Below are 18,132 nucleotides of genomic sequence, written 5' to 3' on the forward strand. Positions count from 1 at the left end.
GTAGGCCACGCCTTCTGCAAAGCAGTAGCCCCCAGTGTGGCCTCAGCTAGGGGTGGTGACTGGTTATTTCTGGACATACAAATATAGCAAACCACATGACTTCTGATCACAACTTGACACAAATGCTAGAGAGACACACACATCTCAGCCCATAACCACACTGTGGGCTCATTCTTGCAGACACAGAGCCTTGACTGGTTCTTAGCTGTGTAATCACTAACAACCCACAACTTCTACAAGCCTGAGTTTCCTCTTCCTTAAAGTGGGAGACAGAGTATCACATCCTGTATCTCCAATCCTTGAGGCCAGATGCATGTCAGAGTTCCCAATTGATTTTTAGAAAGGTAATGGGGTGCAGGTATCACGTACTATGTAACCCACCCACCCCCAGCAGCCCTCCTCAGTCAAACATATTAATATTTTTGCAGTGACAGTGAATATTCAAATTAAGCAAGAGACATAAAAACCATAAGTGAATTCATGCCAGATCAGGTCAGGTTTTGCCACTAAATGAATAAATTATTATTATTTTTTTTAAGTTTTCATTTTCAGGCCGGGTGCAGTGGCTCACGCCTATAATCCCAGCACTTTGGGAGGCTGAGGTGGGTGGATCACTTGAGGTCAAGAGTTTGAGACCAGCCTGGCCAACATAAAACCCCATCTCTACGAAAAATACAAAAATTAGCCAGGCGTGGTGGCGGGCACAGGTAATCTCAGCTACTGGGGAGGCTGAGACAGGGGAATAGCTTGAACCCAGGAGGCAGAGGTTGCAGTGAGCCGAGATCGTGCCATTGCACTCCAGCCTGGGCAACAGAGCGAGACTTCATCTCAAAAATAAAATAAAATAAAATAAAAAAGTTTCCATTTTCAGACGATTCTGCATTTCAGAGTTATTAGCCTTTTCATGCCGGCCGTGCACCTCATAGGGCTGTTATCCCCATGAAGATGCTGTGGAGGAAAGCAGTTTCAGAACAATCAGTGATGATCGCTACTGTGAATCCACTATTCATCAGGTGCCCCATCACTTGCTCATGGGCTCCTCACCATAGCTCTAAGCCACAGGAGCTATTTTCATACCCCATATAGGTCCATCCTATAACACAGCCAGGACAGAGACGAGAGACTCAGGCCTTCTGACTTTGATTCTGTTCTTTCATCTCGTTGTGCATGCAGTTAGAGAAACAGGCAAAAAGGAAAATGCAAGTGACAGCTGGAGCCCATGATTTCCTGGAAGAGCCCGAGAGTTTTGCTTTCATTTCTCCTGCAGCACTTAACGGAAACCAGTTTCGCAATCAATTCCTGTTAGAAAGCCACCCTACTCTTCCTATCTGTCTTTCTCCAGCCCAGACGCTCACAGCCTCCTGCAGGACCAGGGGGCCTCAGAGAGTCAAGGACAGAGGTTCAGGATCTTCCTCTCCCTCGGGACCCGAGGCCACAAAGGAGAGCTCCGTGGAGAGAAGGTGAGATGGCAGGCAGAAGTTGGGGGAGAAGGGGGCTGCTGCTCTAGTCCCTGAAGGACAAAGCCCCCAAGGGGTTAGCTTTAGGCACCTGACTCAGGAAAAAGAGCTGCTGTCAAAGCAGCGGGATTCAAATGCCAGCCAGAGCTTGGGGAGAGTCTGAGGATCAATTTCTCCTGTGTTAAACCCGGTAGGTTTCTGTCCCTTACAGCCATTTGAGGGTTAAATCAAAACGTGATAAAGCTTGTGATGTGACTAGCCAAGCTGCATGTGCCCCTCCACTGCTGGGGATCCGAGGGCTTAAGCAGAGGTGATCTGGCACTTAGAAATCAGGTGATTTCGGCCAGGCGCAGTGGCTCACGCCTGTAATCCCAGCACTTTGGGAGGCCGAGGCCGGCGGATCACGAGGTCAGGAGATCGAGACCATCCTGGCTAACACGGTGAAATCCCGTCTCTACTAAAAATACAAAAAATTAGCCAGGCGTGGTGGCGGGCGCCTGTAGTCCCAGCTACTCGGGAGGCTGAGGCAGGAGAACGGCGGAGCTTGCAGTAAGCCGAGATCGCGCCACTGCACTCTAGCCCGGACGACAGAGAGAAAAAAAAAAAAAGAAAGCAGGTGATTACATCAGCCACAGCGGTTTCTCTAGAAATTCAGTATAGGAGTGGTTTAGGGGTGTCATTTCACAAGAAAAAGGGTGCTGGGTGAGTTGTCCAGAAACTGCAAAGCCAACCTACAGAGTTTTCTAGATTGTAGGTTTATGTGAAGTTGTTTGGGAAGAGGGTGAGGGAGTTTGTGATAAATATTAGGGTGACTAGGCCAGGCGCAATGGCTCATGCCTGTAATCCCAGCACTTTGGGAGGCTAAGGCAAGTGTCTTGTTTGAGCCCAAGAGTTTGAGACCAGCATGGGCAACATAGTGAGACCCTGTCTCTACAAAAAATCAAAAATTAGCTGGGTGTGATGGTGCACATCTGTAGTCCCAGCTACTGGGTGGGTAGGGGGGTGCTGAGGTGGAAGGATCACTTGAACCCAGAAAGTCAAGAATGTAGTGAGCAGTAATCGTACCACTGCACTCCAGCCTGGGCAGCAGAGTGAGACCTGTCTCAAAAAAAAAAAAATTGGGATATTATCTTGAAGCTGTGTTTTCAAAGTAAGCAGACTTTTCTTACTTAGACTGTGTATCTGAAGAAGTTGGTTTTGTGGGGGAAGGCAGATAAGGGAAGACTGTCATAAATATCCTATAAGCTTTCAAATGAAAATAATGTCCCACATCCTCTCCCAATAAAACTCTCATCTCACAACCACCGAGAGCAGGTCAGAGGGGAGGGAATGGGATCTGCTCAGACGAGTTTCCTGCTGTTACCTTTCTCCTGCATCCCATAGGACTAATGTAAAAAAAGTGGGAGAGGTACTGGGGGACTGTGGTGAAAAATGGGGTTCCAGACCAGGGTCTCTCACCCCCGGCACCCTTGTCATGTTTAACCAGGTGATCCCTGGTTGTGGGGGCCGTCCTGTGCATTGTAGGGTGCTTGGCGGCATCCCTGGCGTCTGCCTACTACATACCCTCTCCAGCTGAGACCATCAAAAATGTCTCCAGATATTAGCAACGTCCCTGGGGAGCAAATGCGCTCTGATTGGGACCAAACACTCCAGACTCAGCGTGGCTGGAATCGTACAGGCTCTCCTGCTTACTGTGTAACACTGGCCTCCCTTTGTCTCAATTTGCACATCTGTAAACTGGGCATAATCTTAGCATCGATTTCACAGGGTCACTGTAAAACAAGTAGATGTATGTCTGGCGAAAGTAAGTCCTTAAAGGTGCCAAGCCCCCCAAACCAAACCGAGCTTCACATACCAAAGAGGGGAGAACGTTTTTATCTTTGACGCATTAATTCTTTTTCATAGACTGCCCCAAAGAAATAACCAAACACGTAGACACACATCTATATAAGGATTTTAACCAAAAATTATAAATATAAAATTTTAAAATAACTGAAAACAACCCAAAGTTTCAACAGTGAGAAAGTTACTGAATGTGTAGTCATACATTCGTATAATGAAATGCGACACGGTTTCTATATATCACCTGGGGAACTACTACGATACAATGTTTTTGTTTCTTGTTTTTTTTGAGATGGAGTCTTGCTGTGTGGCCCAGGCTGGAGTGCAGTGGCCTGATCTCAGCTCACTGCAAGCTCCGCCTCCCGGGTTCACGCCATTCTCCTGCCTCAGCCTCCCGAGTAGCTGGGACTACAGGCGCCTGCCACCTCGCCCGGCTACTTTTTTGTATTTTTTAGTACAGACAGGGTTTCACCATGTTAGCCAGGATGATCTTGATCTCCTGACCTCGTGATCCACCCGTCTCGGCCTCCCAAAGTGCTGGGATTACAGGCTTGAGCCACTGCACCCGGCCCCAACGATACAATGTTAAGTGACAAGAATTCACACAAACTACATGAACAGTATTCATTTAAATTTTTGGTTTGTAAAATAAAATATCACTAGTTTTTATTTCCATGTGGTGAGTGTACAGGCAGATTTTATAATTTATTTCTAAATTTTCAACTGTAAACTTGTATTCATTTAAACAATTAGAAAATGAATGGCTATAAGAATTTGTGAGGCCGGGCACGGTGGCTCATGCCTGTAATCCCAGCACTTTGGGAGGCCGAGGCGGGTGGATCACGAGGTCAGGACATCGAGACCATCCTGGCTAACATGGTGAAACCCCGTCTCTACTAAAAATACAAAAAACTAGCCAGGCGTGGTGGCGGGCGCCTGTAGTCCCAACTACTCGGAGGCTGAGGCGGGAGAATGGTGTGAACCCGGGAGGTGGAGCTTGCAGTGAGCCGAGATCACGCCACTGCACTCCAGCCTGGGCAACACAGCGAGACTCCGTCTCAAAAAAAAAAAGGAATTTGTGTCCCAGGCTGGGCATGGTGGTTCACTGGTTCACGCCTGTAATCCCAGCACTTTGGGAGGCTGAGGCAGGTGCATCACCTGAGGTCAGGAGTTCAAGACCGGCCTGGCCAACATGGTGAAACCCATCTCTACTAAAAATACAAAAATTAGCCAGGCGTGTTACCACGTGCCTGTAATCCCAGCTACTCGGAAGGCTGAGGCAGGAGAATTGCTTGAATCTGGGAGGTAGAAGTTGCAATGAGCCAAGATCGTGCCATTGTACGCCAGCCTGGGCAACGAGAGCAAAATTCCGTCTCAAAAAATAATTAATTAATCAAAAATTTAAAAAATAAAGAATTTGTGTCCCTTCAGAGTATGTGAGGGAGGATTTTTTTTTCTAACTTTTTACAAGTGGAAGGGAAGAGGATGAGAGAAGGGAGGATGAGCTGAGCGAGAAGCCATATCTAGGAAATGGCATTTCTGCCGTAAGCGCTGGACCAAGTACCAAATGTAGGGAAGAGATCCAAAGGAATATATTTGCTTCTCTAGGGCTGCTGTCAGAAAGCACCACAAACTGGGTGGCCTCACACAACAGACATTTAGTGTCTCACGGTTCTGGAGGCTGGAAGTAAAAAATCATAGTGCCGGTAGGGCACACTTCTGCTGCAGGCTCCCAGGAGACCCTCTGTGCCTTTTGCAGCCTCAGTGGCTTCTGACAGCACGACTCTAATCTCTGCCTCTGTCTGCATGCGGCCTTCTTTTCTGTGTCTCTCTCTGTCACCTCCTTTTCTTATAATGACACCAGTGGTGGATTTCGGGGCCACCCTAAATCCAGGATAATTTCACCCGGAGATCCTTCACTAATTTTAACTACAAAGACCCTATTTCCAGATAAGGTCACATTCTAAGGTTCCAAGTAGACATGAATTTGGCAGGGGAGGGGGCACACTATTCAACCCGCCTCATGGGAAAACTGTTTTTTTTTTCATTGCTTAACATATCACAGACAGCCACGTGGCAAAAAATATTGATACAAAAAGTATGAAGGGACCTAGAGAAAAGCTTCCACTGATTCCTGACCCTTAATCTCATCACTGATTACTGCTATTAATTTTTTTTTTCTTTTTCTTTTTTTTCGGAGACAAGGTCTCACTGTTTTACCAACTGGTAAAACGGCTGGTCTCCGACTTCTGGGCTCAAGTGATCCTCCTGCCTCAGTCTTCTGAGTAGCTGGGATTACAGATGCCAACCACCATGCCTGGCTACTTTCCTCCCACTTCAGCCTCTCAAAGTACTGGGATTAAAGGCATAAACTGGCCAGGCTTGGTGGCTCATGCCTATAATCTTAGCACTTTGGGAGGCCGAGGCGAGCAGATCACCTGAGGTCAGGAGTTGGAAACCAGCCTGGCCAACATGGTGAAACCCTGTCTCTACTAAAAATACAAAAATAGCCGTGCGTGGTGGCAGATGCCTGTAATCCTAGCTACTCAGGAGGCTGAGGGCAGGAGAATCGCTTGAACTCAGGAGGTGGAGGTTATAGTGAGCTGAGATAGTGCCACTGCACTCTAGCCTGGGTGATAGCACAAGACTCTGTCTCAAAAAGAAAAAAAAAAAAAAGAAAAAGAAAAAAAAGCATAAACCACTGCATCTGGCATAGATGCTTGTCTATACAGTCACATTTATCTTTTATGTGTACAAATGGACCCTGCCTTTTAATTTACCAATGCATATAGGAGATCCTTCCACATCTGTTCACATGAATTTGCCTCCTTTGCTTTAATGTCTGCATAGGATATCATTGTTTGATAGGCCATAGTTTTTTTAATCAGTCCACTTTAAGTGGAAATTTAGGTGTTTTTTTGTTTTGTTTTGTTTTTTTGTTTTTTACTATTAATAATGTTACAATACTTTTTTTATTTGCCTGCCACTTAAAAAAATTTCTATTTTGAAATAATTATAGATTTACATGCAGTTATAATAAATAATACAGAGAGATCCCATAGACCCATTACTGAGTTTTCCCAAGTTTAATTTACTGCAATTTTCTCACATGTGGATGTGTGTGACTACCACTAATCAAGACACAGAACAGCTCCATCCCAAGGATTCCTCTTACAGCCTCTTACTTGCCTTTGTGATTTTGCCCAACCTTTTAGTTTCAACTTTTTTCGAGTCACTGTTTCAGTTGTATCTCCTGTAAGAAACATACAAAGTAGTTGGGGTTTGCTTTCTGAGCCAATCTGAGGGTCCTTTCCTTGTAAGACACTATTTTTATCCTATTTATAATTATGAAAAATGCAGAAACTAGTTGCTCCTGAACATTTATTGAGCTAGGCATTTTACTAGCTATTTTACTTATCTATAAGTTATATCTTATTATATCAAACTATTTCTCTTTTCTGAGAGGGGAAACGTACAGTGGTGTCTTGAATGTCTTGAAACCCCAGAACAGGTAAGTGATAGAAAGGGGCTTTGAATCCATACTAATGAGAAGGCCTTCTTTCTCCTCTAGAAAGGTAGTACAGCGTCTCTTCCCAGCCAGAACACCTGTCATTCTGAATATGAGTAGGATCAGAAACACGCTACCTCCAGCCTGCCAAGGTATGTTTTCTTCCATTCCAGCCATTGTCACTGGCAGGTAAAGCAGAATCTTCGTAAGATAAAGATGGAAAGCAAGATTCAGAATGTTGAAAAATACAGGGAGACACAAAGGCTGTCAGTCATATTCAAATGTCTCACCCTGGATTCCAAAATGCCATTCTCTGTTAGTTCTCTGTGTGCTTCATCAGCTGCTCCTGTGTTCCATCTCTTGTTCTTCCTCCTCTCCCTCCTCAGCTCCCACTATTGGAGTGCTCAGGCCCCAGTTCTTGGACTGCACTCTGTCTCTACTATTACTCTTATCCTGGGGTTCTCCCCCAAGTCATGATTTCAACTACTTTCTGCACCGATGGCTCCCAAATTTGATTTCCAGCCAGAAACAGACTCAACATCATTTGGGTGTCTAACAGGTTTCTCAAACTTAACCCATCCCACACTGAACTCTGTCACACCCCATGACAAACACATATCCTACCAAAAAAACCTTCACCCCTTCCCATCTCAGTAAATGGGATCTTCATTGTAACAGTTGTTCAAGGCCCAAAACATGATGTTATCCTTGACTCTACTCTCTCACCTCCCACATGCGCTGGTGAAACCTGTGGATTTCTGCAAATCTAACTGCTGCCATCACCCCTACCAACATAGAGCTCCTAAAACCCTTGTAGATAGAAGGACTGGGGGACTCTTTTATTCTGTCTTAGTCTGTTTTGTGCTGCTATAACAGAATACCACAAACTGGGGAATTTATAAAGAAAAGAAATTTATTTCTCACAGTTCTGGAGGCTGGGAAGTTCAATATCAGGGTGCTAGCATCTGACAAGGACCTTCTTGCTGTGTTATCCCATGGCAGAAGGCAGAAGGCAGAAGGGCAAGAGGGTGTGTGCGAGAGAGGCGAAGGAAGGAGGCTGAACTCTACTACTACCCTCAATACTCACACCAATTTACTTCTTCTGGTCACCAAAATGTGTGAGTTTTTTCCCCCACACCAAGCAATTCTCCACTTCTTGATGAGAACAAACTTGGCATCCTACAGTTTAACTCAATTGAGACACTATCTCCTTGAAGATACCATTAGATCCCATAGGTTAAGGGCTCAGTCCCATAAGACTGCCCCACTTGAGACACCAGTTGTAAGTGGTGGGTCCCCAGGTTACCCACAACTTTTGTCCAACGTGGTGACACATGGAAGATTTCCACACCCCCTTCCTCAGTTTCAATAATTTGCTAGAACAGCTTGCAAAACTCAGGGAAACATTTATTTACAATGACCAGTTTATTATAAAGGATCCAACTCAAGAATGGCCAGATGGAATTGATGCACAGGGCAAGATATAGGGGAAGAGACATGGAGTTCCCATGCCGTCTCTGGGCACACCACCCTCCAGGTATCTCCATGTGTTCACCAACCCAGAAGCTCTTTGAACCCTGTCCTTTTGAGTTTTTATGGAGGCTTCCTTACACAGGCATGACTGATTAAAGAAACTACGGGCCATTGGTGGTTAACTCAATCTCCAGTCTCTCTCCTCTCCTGGAACTCAAGAATATTCCAACCCTCAAATCACATGGTTGTTTCCCCAGACGACCAGCGCCCCCATCCTTGGAGGCTTACTAAAGTCACCTCGTTAACATCAACTCAGATGTGGCTAAAAGGGGCCAGTTATGGTTAAGAAAAGATGCTCTTTTCACCTTTATTGTTTTCATCACCAGGAAATTCCAAGGGTTTTAGGAGCCCTGTGCCAGAAATGGGGATGAGAACCATACACACACACACACACACACACACATACACACACATATATATACACACATATATGTAATTATATATCTACATATAATTATACTTATAAATCATAATATCACATATCACAACATATTACGTTTTTGGGAATACAAGCCTTGTAAATTACTGCTTTGTTCGGTGAAAATGATCCTTTAATCATTACTGTCCATGTGGTCATAATATTTGTGAGAGAAAAGAATACGCGACTCCAAGATACGCCCCTTTGGCATAGGGATTCTTGAGGTGAAGGCAATTAAGAAGAAGCAGATGCAGGAAGGCTCTCTGTCCTCTCTCTATTTGCCTAAAAGCAAGACCTAAATTTACAAAGGTCTTTCTATCAAGGATCATAAAGGTTAACCACTGAGAACTTTAGACCTTTATGGGCCTGGAGATGGTACCGGAGGAAGCTGCATAACAAATTTTATTGACTAGTCTCTTTCTATTCTTCCTTTCCTATTTATTTGTCTACCCAGAGTTTGGTGGCCCTCAAGATGCAAAGTCTTTTTCTTCATCTTGTCACTTCTCTAAAATTGTATAATTCTTTGTTGAGGGTGGCTATATAAGCAGGGAGTTCTAAGCCACTCCTTTGAGAATTGTTTATTCCCTGGTGTCTCCTACATACACTTAAGAGTACACTTCTGTTTGTTTTTCTCTTATTAATCTGTCTTGGGTTACAAGGGTCCTAGCTGAGAACTTAGAAGGGTAGAGGGAAATTTTTTTTTTCCTCTCATAATATCCATCTAAGAAATCACTCACCCAGGTCAAGATGGAGAACAGGAGATTTCCTTGTACTTCCTCCTCCCAGTCAATAATCGCCCCACCTGAGAGAAAACCATGATTCTGACTTCTACAACCAATTCATTTGCATATTATTGAACTTCATATAAATGGAGTCATTTGTTTGATTTCTTTCACTCAATAATAATGTCTGTGAAGTTATTCCATGTTGTTTGGGTATCAGTAGTTTTAAAAGTTGTTATTGCTATGTAGTATTTAACTATATAAAAATACTATAACTTGTTTGTTTATTCTTCTATTGATTGATGTATTTGGGTTGTTACCAGCCCTTGGCTATGTATGGGAGGAAAAGTAATTTTTTTCTCAACCCTCATAAGTTCTTAGCTGGAACAGACTCCTGTAACCCAAGACAGATTAACAAGAGAAAATCAAGCAGAAGTGTGTTAACATGTCTATTTCATATGGACATGGGAGAGATCTAGGGATTAAATAATTCTCAAAGAGGTAGCTTTGAATTCCAGCTTCAATACACCTCCAACAATGAACGGTAAATTTTTAGAGAAGTAGTAAGACAGTGGAAAAGGGTTTTGAGTCTCCAGGAGGAACAACTTATGGGAAGGCAAGTCAATGTCATCTTTGGTGATCAAACTTTATCCTTCCTGGTAGTGAGGAGATGAGAGACAGCTTTACCTTTGTAAATTTATGTCTTGCTTTTAGGCAAATAGGGGGAGGGTGGAGAACTTTTCTTGTACCCACTTCTTCTCAATTGCCTTTGGCCCAAAACAATTCTTATGCCGAAGTGGCATATTTTGGGGTGGCGTATACTGCTACCCTCCAATAAAGAGGTCAAAATGTATTGAACTGACTATTTCACTGCATGCATTTATTGTATGTAAGCTACACCTCAACATGCAATTTTAAAATAATAGTTTGCAAATATTTAGTATGCTATATGGTTGTTATTTTGATACCACATAATCCAAAATCCCTCCACACCTGAATTTCATAAGGTTTCATCATATGTGCAGTAACGTTGTTTTTCTACATTCCTGACCAGAAAATCATTTGACTCCTGGGGACACAGATTTGGTGCCACAGAGGCTGCTGGACAACCAGGCAGAGAAAGAAAGTGAGGCTGGTGTTGATTTGAAAAGGTAACCCAAAAGGCGTAGTCCCCAGGGAGAGGGCTGGTTCTGTTGAAATGCTGCAGGCATCCTCACGATAAGGAATACATGTGCTCTGATAGGATTAGCTGTGAAGTGGGCCTTATCTTCCCACTGGTCTCTATTACACATGCGAAAATCCATTCCCCTAGGGAAAAAAATACTTCACAGAGCTAAAGTAAATATTTTGGAGAGCAAGTCAAGATTGAGTCAGTCACATGGCATTGGGCAATAAGACTCCAAAGATAGAAGTTGCTCCGCTCTGGAGCCTCATCTCTGTAACTCTCTTGAAGACAGGAACTCCATTTCTTCAGCTCATATACCACCAAGGAAGGAAGCCATCTGGTGTTAACAAATTAATGAATTTAAGCCCAGTTATCGGTAAATCAGCCTCCTGCACAATGTGTGCAAGTAACAAATATTTGCTGAGTGAATTAGGTGAATTATGTGTAGTATCTCATGGAACTGGACTGAAATGTTATCCAGTGCCAGTAGACATCACCAGCTGATACAGGATGTACTGGAACAGAGATGTTCACATGTGAGATGGTTGGTTTAATTAAGAAACACATGAAGTCAAGCTTCTGTTAGTTATCAGCCGTGCTAAAACCAAAACTTTACAGTTAATATACAGTGGCGTTGTTGATCTTTGCAGCTACGTATCTATTTGCTGTTTCTTTTTGTCTAGCATACCTTGAGGAAACACAGAGATCAGGGTGGGCTAAACTATGGCATCTTTTATGTCTGGGGTTCTTCATCAGGGCCACCCCGCTTGCCTTCATCCCACCCCTTCCCCATTGCAAGCCCTGGTGATCTTCTGCTCTGTTAACTGATTTACATCTGTGGATTAATGGATAATTGGGCCTAAGTTTATTAATTCATTAATACTTAAAACATATGCTCGATGGTATATTTAGTTTCTAATCTTTCCCACTGAGGAATTCTGTGCATGTGTGTGTGGAAAGAGAGATTTAAAGATAAATACATTTATGGACATACATATACTTCAATGAGGAGGCCGTGACATCAACTGACAGGTGAGAGGAAGGGCAGGAAGCACCAAGTTTAGGACTCACAGCCCACCCAACGCTCCATCTTTACCTTGCATGTTCCTTTGGGAGTGTCCTCTTTTCTCTCTGGGCTTGAGGCCCCTCACTGAATCATAAAGGAGATGGCCCAGATCCTCTCCAGGGTTCCCTCCAGCTCTGATGTTCTCCTTTGGACCAGGGCATCTGTTATCACCAGGTCTCCTTGGCTCACCCTGAAAGAAAAGCACAAATGGCATCTTGCATGAGAAAATGTCCCAAGCAGTAGGCTTTGCTCTTACCCTGATGCAGCTCTCCCTTGAAGGTCAAAGCCAACTGACCTGGCAAAGATCCCTTCGTACTTCGTCCTGTGAAATGTTGGAGGAAGAGGGGCCTGGGTCTCTTTGTCCAAACTTCTTCCATGAAGGACCAATCCCATGTGCTTGAAGGGTCAAGTAAAGCTGACCAAGAGCAAGGAGAGCATTCAGGACATGAATAATAATGTATCTCAACTCTCAATGTGCAACTCCTGATAGAAGCAGAGGCACACCCCACGTAGCCAGATTCAGGGTCATCAGAGCGGAGGATGTATGACTCAATATGGCCCCCTCCACCCTCCTACTCACTTGTACACATCTGGGACTCTCATCCCCTGCCCACCACCTTGTTTTCTCTTTCTCCTACTTTTCCCAGATCTCTCCTGCCGTTGTTCCCAAGTTCCTTATCTTGAGTGGGGTTTCCCCACTGCCCCTCCTCTGCAGCAGTGCTGTGCTTTCTCTGAACAAGGCTGAAGACATACCTCAGGACTTAATCTTCCTTCCCCATTCCTTGGCCAAGGCTGGGTTGACTCACATTTGTCCTTCCACATGCCCCTCTTACGTGTTTCTTTTCTCCATGGAACCAGTAGTTTTCAGCGAAGGTTGAACTACTCTACAATGCTCTGGGACTTTTCAGGGGATTTTGTAGGGAGGTACAGGGAGGATTCGAAGTTGAGAGAGGCAAGAATATCCAAGAGCCACAAGTAGTTTCCCATCTGGGAGGCTGAAGCAAAATCTTTATTTCATTTCTCCCCAGGGATGAGGAAGATGTCCCTCTGTGTGAAGATGTGGAGCTACAAGACAGAGATCTGTCCCCCGAAGAAAAAATATTTTTGAAAGAATTTCCCAGATTGAAAGCAGATATAGAAGGGAACATCAACAAGCTCCGTGCCCTTGCAGAGGATGTTGACAAAACCCACAAGAAATTCACCAAGGCTAACATAGTGGTCAACTCTACTGGTGTCATCTGTGAAGCGATGAGCCTCCTGGGTTTTGCCTTTGCCCCAGTAACAGGAGGAGTAAGCCTACTGCTCTCCACCACTGGTCAAGGTTTGGCAGCAGCAGCTGGGCTCACCAGCATCGTGAGTGGTATGTTGGAAAAATCGGAAAATAAAAAAGCCCAAGCACAGGCTGAAGACATACTACCCACTCATGACCAAGAGGACAGGGAGGATGAGGAAAACAGGGCAGACTATGTCACAGCTGCTGCACAGATTACCTATAAAGGTGTAAACACCTTGGAGTATGCCAAGAAAAACATCCATGTATTTCAGAAACTCAGAGCTGACCCACGCTTGGCCAGTGCTAGCAAGCGTCTTCTGACCACTGGCCAAGTCTCCTCCCAGAGCAGCAAGCAGATACAAAAGGCCTTTGGGGAAACACTGCGGATGACCAAAAATGCTCGCCTGCGGGGAGGTGTGATGTCCATCATCTCCCTTGGCTTTGACTGGGCCGCTCTCTCAAAAGAATGGAAGCACCTGAAGGAAGGAGCAAGGACAAAGTTTGCGGAAGAGTTGAGAGCCAAGGCCTCGGAGCTGGAGAGGAAACTCACCTTACTCACCGAGTACTACAAGAGCTTGCAACAGAAAGTAAGGTCAAGGGCCAGAGGGGTGGGGAAGGATTTAACTGGGACCTGTGAAACCAAGGCTTACTGGAAGGGGTTAAGGGAGCATGTGTGGGTGTGGATGTGGGTGTGTGTGTGTCTGTGGGTATGTAAAGTTTACATGAATATTCCTTAGGACATGGCATACAATGGCCTTGGAGGTCCAAATAATATCAAGTACATCTTGGAGATGAGGGTGCCTGTCCTGGACAGACCTAGGCATGCCTTCTGTTTATCCCTCAATGCTCCTTAAGGCCTATATACTGGGAAAAGGGTCTCCCCTGTTTGTTTGTTTGTTTTGAGACAGGGTCTCTGTTGCCCAGGCTGGAGTGCAGTGGATGATCTCAGCTCACTGCAACCTCTGCCTCCTGAGTGCAAGCAATTCTCCTGCCTCAGCCTCCCAAGTAGCTGGGATTCCAGGCATACACCATCACACTCAGCTGATTTCGGTATTTTTAGTAGAGACAGGGTTTCACCATTTCGGCCAGGCTGGTCTCGAATTCCTGACCTCAAGTGGTCCAGCCACCTTGGCCTCCCAAAGTGCTGGGATTACAGGTATGAGCCACCAAGCCCAGCCGGATCTTCCCAGTTTTAACAAAGAGGTCACTGAGCCACAGGGAGAGTTAGGAACTAAATTGTCTCCTCCTCCAAATTCATATGTTGAAGTCCTAAACCAAAATGTGGCTGTATTTAGAGATGGACCCTTTGGGAGGTAATTAGGGTTGAATGAGGCCATAGGGTGAGGTTCTTACCCAATAGAATTGACCTCCCTATAAGAGGAAGAGGAAATACAAGAGGACCTCCCCACCCCTGCTGCACACCTGCACTGAAGGAAGGCTATTTGTAGACACAGCAAGAAGGCAGCCATCTGCAAAGCAGAAGAAGAGAGCCCTCACCAGGAACTGAATGAATCAGCAGCTCAGCCGGGGACTTCTAGCCTCTGGAACTGTGAAACAATAAATTTCTGTGGTGTAAGCAACTCAATCTATAGTAGTTCGTTACTAGTTTGTTATAGTAACCGAAGATGACTAAGCCAAGGAGGTTATGTCACTCGCCAAGTGTCTTAGTCTGTTTGTGCTGCTTTAACAAAATACTTTAGATGGAGTAATTTACAAACAACAGAGATGTATCCAGAAACCCACAGTTCTGGAGGCTGGGAAGTCCAAAATCAAGGCACCAGCAGATTCCGTATCTGGTGAAGGTTCACTCTGCTTCACAGATGGCACTGTCTTGCTGTGTCCTCATATGGCAGAAGGGGCAAACAGGCCCCCTGGGTCTCTTTTATAAAGGCACTAATTCCATGCCTAAAGGCAGGGCCCTCATGACTCTATCACCTACCAAAAGGCTCCACTTCTTTATACTATTGGAGGGGTAGAAGGAACTTCCTTTCTAGACCTTGAAGGTTTAAGAATTTGAATCTATAAAACAAGCTGACAATAGACAGGTTAACAGGAGAAAAGGCATATACATTTTTTAATGTGGGCCAGATGGCGGAAGCTTAAATAGCACCCCAAGCTACAGGAAGTGGGGCCTCTGATAGGGAGGTAGAGACACAGGCCATGGGAGGGGGTAGGGGCAGGAAGTATATGGTGAGCAAAGTTTGCCTTATTACACTGAGAAAGTGTAATTACACTGATAAAGGTAGATCACCTGAGGTCAGGACTTTGAGACCAGCCTGGCCAACATGGCAATACCTTGTCTCTACTATAAATACAAAAATTAGCCAGATGTAGCGGCAGGGTACTTGTAATCCCATCTATTCGGGAGGCTGAGGCAGGAAAATCGCTTGAACCCAGGCTGTAAAGGTTGCAGTGAGCCAAGATCATGCCACTGCACTCCAGTCTGGGTGACAGAATGAAACTCCTTTTTTTTTTTGAGACGGAGTCTCGCTCTGTCGCCCAGGTTGGAGTGCGGTGGCCGGATCTCGCCTCCCGGATTCACGCCATTCTCCTGCCTCAGCCTCCCAAGTAGCTGGGACTACAGGCGCCCGCCACCTCCCCCGGCTAGTTTTTTGTATTTTTTAGTAGAGACGGGGTTTCACCGTGTTAGCCAGGATGGTCTCGATCTCCTGACCTCGTGATCCGCCCATCTCGGCCTCCCAAAGTGCTGGGATTACAGGCTTGAGCCACCGCGCCCGGCCGAAACTCCTTCTCAAAAAAAAAAAAGAAAAGAAAAGAAGAAGAAGAAGAAGAATACAGTCATGTGTCTCTTGGTGACAGGGATAGTGTCAGGCCTCTGAGCCCAAACCAAGCCATTGCATCCCCTGTGACTTGCACATCCCCTGTGACTTGCACGTATATACGCCCAGATGGCCTGAAGTAACTGAAGAATCACAAAAGAAGTGCACATGCCCTGCCCCGCCTTAACTGATGACATTCCACCACAAAAGAAGTGAAGATGACCGGTCCTTGCCTAAAGCGATGACATTATCTTGTGAAATTCCTTTTCCTGGCTCATCCTGGCTCCAAAAGCTCCCCCACTGAGCACCTTGTGACCCCCTACTCCTGCCCGCCAGAGAACAACCCCCCTTTGACTGTAATTTTCCTTTACCTACCCAAATTCTATAAAACGGCCCCACCCTTATCTCCCTTCGCTGACTCTTTTTGGACTCAGCCCGCCTGCACCCAGGTGATTAAAAAGCTTGGTGGTCTCTTGTATAAAACCAAGCTATGCCCCGACCATCTTGGTCACATGTCTTCAGGACTTCCTGAGGCTATGTCACAGGTGTGTCTTCAACCTTGGCAAAATAAACTTTCTAAATTTACTGAGACCTGTCTCAGATTTTCTGGGTTCACAATTTGGAAACCATGAATGGATTCTGAGTGGAGATGCTCCTGACCTTTGACGAATCTGTCAGTGCTTGGTACCAGCATGAGCTAACTTTATGGCTCAAACCAATAGGACAATTTGCTGAGGTCTGAGAGGACTCCCTCCAGAAAATCCCTGATCTCTTAAAATTTGGTAGAGATCTGAAGTTTATTTTGCTGTACAACACCTCTTTTGTTGGAGTTTTACTTGCTCCCAACAAGGAAAGCAACTTTTCCTGCTTTCATGATGATGGAAGGCAGGTGATGTTTCTATGGAGTTTGAGCTCTCTTGCAATGGGGAAAATTGGTTTGTTTTTTTTCCTGCTTCTAGGATGGTACAGGGCAGTCTACAGCCTGAGACCCATCACTAGGTAAGAAACTGTTTTGGGATTCTGTCTTGCAAATTCTTTTTAGACAACTAAAGTTAGTATTTAACAACCAGCTGGTATTAATTTCTGCTTACACTTAGAGCACTCAGAAATTGTATAATCTGTGTGACCATTGTTAGTTTTGCTTAACTGTTTTGTTTTTTGTTTCTGTCTTAGTCAAATCCGAAGGGGAACCCTAAATTATGGGGTCAAGGACTCTGACGTAGTAGGAAAACAGCCAGCTTAAAAAATTTTTTTTTAAATTTTAATTACTATAGGGGCTTTATTTACATAACAAGGCCACCTTTTTGCTAGCTGGACCAAACTGAAAGAGCAATGGCTGTACCTCTGAAATAGCAACCTTTTGTCCTGGCTGAGATTTGGTAATAAGATTTTTTTTTTTTAAGTTTTTAAAGGAGCCCAATGGTTGAAAGTCTGATTCATTAAAACACTCACATCCAAGATGTGTGTGTTTGTGCATGTTTGTATTTGAAAGGCCCTTCATGTTTTTGTTTCTTGTTTGTTTTTCTCTCCTAAGACCTTGTCTTTTTTTGTAGCAAAAATAATTTTTTTTCCCTTTTACTTCTCAGTTGACTGAATTCTGTTTTCACCGGATTTTTTGACTAAAATAGTTATTGCAACAGAGGCTACTCTTGTAGAATGTAGTTTAATTTTATGTTTAATTTGGCTCAAAGAAAAATAAAAGCATCTTCCTCTAACACCACCAGGCTTTTTCCTCTCTGTACATTATGATGTAAATTTTGCTATTTGATTTTCACCTGGGTTGTTTTCTTTAATGTGCAAATTTAAGGCTATTTAGCTGACAACTGCCTAGGGTTGTAAAACAGGTTATCAAGAATCTGAAAGTCAGCCTGGCGGGGTGACTCAAGCCTGTAATCCCAGCACTTTGGGAGGCCGAGACGGGCGGATCACGAGGTCAGGAGATCGAGACCACCCTGGCTAATACGGTGAAACCCCGTCTCTACTAAAAAATACAAAAAACTAGCCGGGCGAGGTGGCAGGCGCCTGTGGTCCCAGCTATTCGGGAGGCTGAGGCGGGAGAATGGCGTGAACCCGGGAGGTGGAGCTTGCAGTGAGCTGAAATCCGGCCACGGCACTCCATCCTGGGAGACAGAGCGAGACTCCGTCTCAAAAAAAAAAAAAAAGAATCTAAAAGTCTAAGATAGGAAAAAGGCGGGGGTGGGCGGGTGGGGGGGCATTATAAATCTATAAAATGTACTTCTATTGGCATGCCTAATATGTCCTTATATGTATGTATGTGTTGTGTACACAATGTTTCAGTACTAAAAATATATAAAAGAGCTCCAATTGGCTTAAAAAAAAATAAAAGTGCTTAAATCAGATACTAAAA

The 18,132-nt window shown here is 44.7% G+C and overlaps 1 protein-coding gene across 8 annotated transcripts in view; it reads left to right on the forward strand.

Moving 5' to 3' along the window:
* The first annotated feature begins 1,111 nt into the window (after window positions 1-1,111).
* APOL6 (apolipoprotein L6) overlaps window positions 1,112-18,132 on the forward strand; it is a 34,313-nt gene continuing 17,292 nt past the window's right edge. Inside the window, exons 1-6 of one of the 8 annotated variants that reach the window (XM_033232780.1) lie at window positions 1,112-1,460; window positions 6,871-6,959; window positions 10,535-10,631; window positions 12,740-13,071; window positions 13,449-13,571; window positions 13,909-14,569. In XM_033232780.1, coding sequence (XP_033088671.1) covers window positions 1,168-1,460; window positions 6,871-6,959; window positions 10,535-10,631; window positions 12,740-13,071; window positions 13,449-13,571; window positions 13,909-14,180 — 1,206 coding nt within the window. In that variant the 5' untranslated portion in view covers window positions 1,112-1,167 and the 3' untranslated portion in view covers window positions 14,181-14,569. Of the gene's footprint in view, window positions 1,461-6,870; window positions 6,960-10,534; window positions 10,632-12,739; window positions 15,450-16,723; window positions 17,627-18,132 lie in introns of those variants that run through there. The other 7 variants (XM_033232782.1, XM_033232773.1, XM_033232776.1 and 4 more) reach the window with 7 other exon arrangements.

The sequence above is a fragment of the Trachypithecus francoisi genome, unplaced genomic scaffold (genome assembly GCF_009764315.1).
Source record: "Trachypithecus francoisi isolate TF-2019V2 unplaced genomic scaffold, Tfra_2.0 Lachesis_group14, whole genome shotgun sequence".
NCBI classification, from domain to species: Eukaryota; Metazoa; Chordata; class Mammalia; order Primates; family Cercopithecidae; genus Trachypithecus; species Trachypithecus francoisi.